The sequence below is a fragment of the Lepidochelys kempii genome, chromosome 5 (genome assembly GCF_965140285.1).
Source record: "Lepidochelys kempii isolate rLepKem1 chromosome 5, rLepKem1.hap1, whole genome shotgun sequence".
NCBI lineage: Eukaryota > Metazoa > Chordata > Testudines > Cheloniidae > Lepidochelys > Lepidochelys kempii.
Genome location: NC_136384.1, coordinates 124,576,224 through 124,583,105, shown reverse-complemented (window position 1 = coordinate 124,583,105; position 6,882 = coordinate 124,576,224). Strand labels below are relative to the sequence as shown.

The window sequence follows — 6,882 nt, the reverse complement described above, 5'->3', positions numbered from 1 at the left end:
TTACAATAGCCTTCCTTCTCTAGTTGGAGGGAAGAGATTCTTGCCACCCATCTGCTTCCCCCAGATCACAGAATGAATTCTCCCACCAGTGCTGCAGCAGAAATGAAGTCTGCAAGCAGATGAGAGGAGAGAGGTTTTAAACAGCATGGTGGTTCTGCCTCCATCTCTGCTCGGTGTATGCCGGGAGCATGCCCTGCTGAGCCCCTGGGTAGGGGAGAAGCCATAACCCCCTCACTACAGAACTTGACAGTTGAAGTTCCACTTCCTGCTTCAGTCAATACTTCTCTGGCAGGAGGAGTGCCTGCCGCTCACTCAGTTTCATTAATAACCAAACATGAGTCAAGGACCCTTATCTGTATGCAGATGAGTATTTATTGTGGAAGAGCCAATAGTTTTACATTGTGTTCCACTCTTAAGTCAGTCACAGGGAGGGGCGGGGGGGGGGGTCTTTCTAGGGGCAGACACTGGATTTTGTCAGGGGAGGAGCATGAGACCAGCCTCTATACCTCAACAAATGCAAGGCTATTAAGAGGACAAAAGCTAGCAACCATCACAAGGCCATGTGCAGTGGAGCAGGAGATGGTACTTGCAGAACAGACAGTTACTATGCATGGTCTTGAGTTTCCATGCTTAAGGCTGTACTCTAAAGAGAAGAAGAGAGCTTTGGGGGTTTTTTGAGAAAAAGTGTGAGGTTCTGCACTATCTGGTCAGATGTCTGCACAGCAGGGGCAGGAAGACCAGAAAGCAGACCAGGTCCCATCCTCACTCTTTTTATACCCTTAACAGACAGGCCAGAGGAAGCCCTACCAAAGGTCAGAGACAGGAGTCTCTGAAATAAAGGGATTGGAGGTCTGCTCCCCATTCCCTTGGGGGAGACATTAAGGCCATAAATCTTAGGGCCTGCATCAAAGAGTGGTATTCCCACTCAAGCCTCACCAGGAAGAGCATCAGAGGTATTCTAGCAAGTGGGGACTTGAATACAAGATAGACAGCCTTATATACATTCTATGTCTGGCTGTCTGCACACTGCAGAGTCATTATGTGCAAAGTAACGGACAGACTCCTATCCCAAAGCCAACTATGGCTGGGCTATTCTAGCGGTGAACATTAAGCTCCATTTGAGCAGTAGTGAGATGTATTGCATTAGATCACCATACAGCCACTACTTCAGGCCTCCACTGGCACCCCTGCCTTCTCAGCCTCTGCCGGTTCCTCTGCCTTCTCAGTAGAGTCTCCAGCAGGGACAAAGGGTCCCACAATCCATGTGAGGGGAGTGTTCTGCACCACGTATTCCAGCAGCCCATCCAGGGACTCCTGGGCTTCGGTCAACTTCTCCCGGGTCTGGGTCAGGATACCCTCAGACAGTGCCCGGAAGGATTGGACATTGGAGAAGGAAGTCTGGAGCTCTCCCATATTCTGGTAGGCTTGCTGGACCTTCTCCTGCAGAGTGGCAGGGAGACCCTGGATGTTGGGCAGGAGGCTATGGCAGGTGGTCCACACCTGCAGGATGAGGTTATGGGAAGTGGCTAGAGCCTGGGCCACCATCTCCTGTAGAGAGAGATAGGAGGGAGAGTGACTATGTGCATGTGAAGCTCACTCCTGTCATGACATGCTGTAGACACAAGGTGCAGTGCAACAATGCAAGAGAGGAAGGATACCTCTGGCTGCGGTGAGCCATTGTCCTCACTGCCTCCTGGCTGGCCCTTGCGACACTCCAGCCATATCTGCTGCGGTTTCTCCTGCCCATCATGGGCCTTCTGACCCAGGGCCTGTTCCATCTAGGAGAGGGAACATAGGATTCCACAGCAACAAGTCACACACTTGCATAGCTAATAGTGGCAGGAGGAACTGCTTGTGCACAGGACACAATTCACCATCTACCACTACAGTGGGGCTGGTCAGGCCAGGCAGACGCTGTAGTCTATAGGCCAGTTTGTTAGCCTGGGATAGAATTTGGGGTTTGAGTTCGATACTCTTGTATTCTATAAGAATGTGTGAATAAAAGACAGAGACACTGTATTGCTTTTGCCTGGCCAGATGGGTTTGTTATATAATGGGAACAAGGAAGAACAGTTAAAGCGTTACAGGGTATAGTGGGAGTGGAATATGAGCACACACTGACAGGCTGCCTAGCTCCTTTAAGCCATGGTCAAGCAACCAGTTAGAAGGGACAAGTGGGTGGAGGGAGAATAAAAAAAGGGAGGTGGAGGCATATAAAAAACCCTAAAAGCCAAAGAAAAGCCTGGCCTTGGCTAGAGCACAACCTCACTCCTTACCCATGGGATACAAAAGTGGGACAAAGACTCCCGACTTATGACTCCAAAACAGAGCATGACCATAATGTGCAAGAGGTGCGACTAGGGGTGTCCACTACAGGTCTATTTGGGCCTGCTAAGAAGGAGGCGATGGGGACAAAAGAGGCTCTGCAGCATCAAAGCTGGGAACAGGACACTGGGGAACAGACACTGCCAGCGTGTAGAGCTATAAATATGCTTGCTTGGAACTAATCCCAATTAACATTGCATTGCCTGCACTTCAGACTTCTGCTTTCTGTCTGCATGACAAGACCCAAGGGAGAGGGTGAAGGAAAAGCCTTCTCACAGACACACAGCAAGTTATGTAGCTATCAAGACAGAGGGCTTTACACAAAGCAGACCTGGGAGGAAGGGGTTTAGTGTTCCTACCAGGTCACTGATTTGCTGGAGCTGGGAGAGGGCCTCCAGGGTGCACTGCCTGGCTTGTCTCATCTTGCCCAGGGCGTGCTGGTAGGCTCGCTGGCGCAGCGTGCTCGACAGGGAACCCAGGCGCACGTAGTAACTCCGCTGCTCTGCGGGAGCCTCTCCAGGCCCCTCCAGGGATACTGCGAGTTTAGCTGGAAAGAACAGGAGAACCAGGATCTAGTCAGCAGGGAGCTGACAGGCACAGGATGCTTTCAGACCGTGTGCCAGCAAGCCACTCTTGTATTATTTTAGTTTGGGCTGTACTAGAGCCGAGAGCTGGAGAAAGGGAGCCAGCACAATATTACCTCTGCCTTCAAACTTTATCAGAGTTCAAACATCTGCCATAGGGCAAGTTAACTGAAGGTAACTCGAACTTCTAGACTGTGGACCGACTCCAACTGTAGAAGTGTTCCCAATTCCAGTTTGCACTGAGCTCTTGCATAGCACTTGCTACTCCAGTCTCCTATCCAGCATCTCAACTGGACAGTGACCTGGCCGGCATTGCCTCTCAACTGAGCAGCTGTACTGTCTATGTGCAAGAGACAAGCCTCACCAAGCTACAAAATGCTACTGTGCATAATTTCAGCAACAGCCTACCATGAGCACAAGTCTTGCCCACCCCACTCACTGCAGTGCCATTGAGCAGGAGATCTCACAAGCACCACATGAGCGGATCTGGGATACCTGCAGGGACACTTAAGACTCCAGAATGGGGGCCGCAGTTGACCACTCTGCTCCCTGGCTTGAGTGAGCCACCTACAGCAAGATTAAAGCTAGTTTGTGCAGGAGCAGATGCTCACTCAAGGCTGGCCCTAGGCAGAATCTGAAAGCCACCACTTGGGTTGAGCATAGGATGCACCTCCAGCCTTACTTTTTAAGCGGAGAGAGAGCCATGCTTAGCATTAGTATTACAAAGCCACACCGGGGGACCACAAAAGTAACCCCATGTGACAAGTGCAAGTTATGATGCACTGAACTCCTGTATACCAGCAATGGGTACAGTATGAGCAAGTTACACCTGGGCACCACCATTGATCTGTGGTATGGGGAGACGAAGCTTCTTGTCATCCAAGTTACCCCTAGGGCCATACCAAAAACCTGTGTAGGGGTATCAGAGACAGGGATCATGTTTCTTTAGGTTTATGAAGGAGTGTAGGAGCATTCTAACCAAGTTCCTCATCCGTCATCGGGAGGTAGTGATCCACCAACGACTCAGATGTTTTAAGTACCAAGTCAACACCGCTCATGATTATCTGCCCCATGCTGGAGCCCATCACTGTGCTCATGCTGCCGGTCACTGCTGGTTTGGTCACCTCCACGCTCTCCTGGACAGCCCCTTTGGCCACACCCACCATGCTGGTCACTGCATCCTTGGCCTCAGTGACCGTGCTGCAGACTGCATCCTTGGCATCTGTCTGTGTGGATGATACTAGCTCTTTGGCATCAGAGGCCACCTGCAGGCAGAGGAAAGGTCAGTTTATGTCCACTCAAAAGAGCAAGAGACACTTACACTTGGGCACCAAATTGGGGCAGTGAAATCCCCCCACAACACAAGCACTGACTCACCTGAAACTCCTCTTCTCCCTCTGCCTGACAGAGCCTTCTGTTGGCTGATGCAATGCTCCTAGTGGAGATTGCATGGACCGCCCCTCTCCCCTCCCTGGGAACACTTTGCTTCTGCAATCTAGCAGCTGTGCTCGGTCAGAGCCTTCCTCAGCTAGGGCAGTACCAGGTCTCAAACCGCTGCAGCCCTTCCCCTCCACAGGGAGCCCTGAAACAAAGGCTAGAGTTACCTGGTCATCTGGCTGTTGGAGGATGGGCAGCTTCTCCTCCAGTTTGTCCAGGCTCTCGCAGGCACAGTCACTGGCTGATACTAACAGTTCTAGGATTAGATACCAAAAGCCTTTCCATTCCAATAGGCCATGCATGTTCAGGGGGGTTAACCAAGTTCCTTGCACCCTCTATACATGTGAGGTCACCTCCTTTTCCCCTCTTTGAGAGGTGAACTAGTCAGCGGCTGGAGTAAGTTTGTGCTGGAGTCAGACTAGACCTCAGGAAGTGGTTCTTGTTCCTATTTGTGAACAAAGTCACTAGACCACGCTGCCCATGTGAAGGAGTGGTTTACTTCTGCTGGGAGAGGCCCTCAGGTGGGAGAAGGACACTTTGTGAAAAGGAACCTCTCCTCCAGACAGTTAATTCCAGCACCTCTGTTCTAGCTGCCATGCCAGCACTGCTCCAGAACATGGCGCTGTTTGTGCCCCAGTGGAGTTACGCTGCTGGCCAGGGGTGGATTGTTGGAGAAGGTCTTTTTGGCTGGCAATGCTCAGCCTTCAACACAGTTTCCTGTGGAGTCTCACCAGCAGGCTGGGGTGGAATAAAACAGAAGGCATCCAGTACACTACCTGGAGACCGAGTTGGGATTGTGAGAATGGGGTCTGCTAACAGCAGCAGGCATAGGGAGTTGTGTAGGAGGCTCCAGCTAAGCACTGCTCGACACGTCTCTGGTGGCTGGTACCAGAGGGTCTAGCAGGGGAGCTGGAACCAATGTGTATAGTGGTGGTGCTGAGAGCCATTGAACCAAAACTGTAAACCCTGCATATGATAGAAACCACTTCAAGCCAGGGGGATGCGGCAGCACCCCTGGCATCTATGGGGCCTGGTGGAGTTGTTTCTGCACCATTAATTAAGGGAGATGCAGACCTGTCATTTGTTTCTTGTACATTGTGACCAGCACTGAGTGGGAAGGCTACATGGCATGTTTGTGTTGGAGCTCTTCAGGGCTTGAGCCCGGACAGCAGGACCCTGGATTTCAACTGAAGCCAGTAACAGGAACGGAGTTACGTCTCAGTGTGGACATGCTGAGCATAAAGGGTATAGGAGACAGCTCCACTCCTCATTTGGGCACAGCCCAGATGCAGCAGTCAATAGCAGTATTACAAGGCTGTGTATGAAGCAGATTAAATCATGGAAACATGTCAAGCCCAAGACATGTAACTGCTTTGGCCTGGTGGTGTCGAACTGTGCTACCCCCAGCAATCAGGAAGCTTCATTCACAGTTCTTTGTATTTGGCATATAAAGTGGTGGACCCCATGTAACTGAATAATGCGGACCATGGTTCAGAGTGGTGTTTGGTACTCATGTGCTATGTTGATGGGCATTCTGCAGCACCCATGATGTAGTCAGTGGGGATACCGGGTGAAGCAGGGAGCCCTTCTCCCAGGATGAAGGAGCGTCATGCACCTACACAGGAGAGGAAGGCTCCATTTCTCACTCGGGGAGGACATTTCTGTCTTGGGACTCACTTGGCAATTCACTCCCCATCCCCCCTGCATATGGGATCATCCCCCCTCCTTCACTCACCCTGAGGCTCTTGCTGATCCAGGATGGGCTGGGTCCCACTGACTGTGGCAGATGTGATGGTCCTCACTCCAGTCTCTGCCACATCACAGATGGATCTGATGACAGGATGGGTCTCTTTGATGGATGTGTAAGTGGTGGAGACCATGTCGTAAGCAGCACTGACCAAGGGCAGACTGGCCACTCTGCTCACCAAGTTCTAACAGGAGAACAAAAAGGAGAGTCATGACCACCATTGCTTGCTAGTTAGTATGAAGGACTATGGGTAGGCCAGCTACCTTTACTCTCCATCACCCTCTTCAGATTTGAAGGTCTGCAGCCTCCTGGGCAAAGGAGGCCAGACACAGTAACACCAGAGCATTAAGTCTGTCAGCCACTTCTTAGAGAGCCCTTTAATGGTGTAGTGACTTCCTAGGATGGGGCAGGCCTCAGTGCCACCACGCTCACCAGTCATGCTGAGGAGCAGCACTGTATTCCCATCACAGACAGAGTGATGGTTAGCTACTGTGACCTACAGTAGTAGCTATCTAGATTTACCAGCCAAGTTGGAACCTGGACTCCTCAGGAGGGTTGATGATGCTTCTTGTTCTGCTACCTAGGTCTAGGAATAGGCTGGTTCACCACCACCATATGCCTGGGGCTAGAGCCACTGCAGCAGTCACTATAGGATGATGACTGGCTAGAAGTCTGAGCAGCCAGAACCAGGCTCTCACCTGCCAGATTTCCAGCACACACACTCACCTGTTGCTCCTGCTCCCCTCTCTTTGAGGGAGCATCCTGAATATCGTTCTCGTTAGAAGACAT

The 6,882-nt window shown here is 51.3% G+C and overlaps 1 protein-coding gene across 1 annotated transcript; it reads right to left on the bottom strand.

Moving 5' to 3' along the window:
- Nucleotides 1–1,167: 1,167 nt before the first annotated feature.
- LOC140912145 (perilipin-3) lies at nucleotides 1,168–6,882 on the bottom strand. Its single transcript, XM_073346312.2, has 7 exons — nucleotides 6,820–6,882; nucleotides 6,082–6,277; nucleotides 4,514–4,602; nucleotides 3,889–4,174; nucleotides 2,685–2,872; nucleotides 1,659–1,778; nucleotides 1,168–1,548 (listed from the first exon to the last, which is right to left on the bottom strand). Exons 1-7 carry the CDS (start codon nucleotides 6,880–6,882, stop codon nucleotides 1,168–1,170), a joined length of 1,323 nt encoding a protein of 440 aa, XP_073202413.1.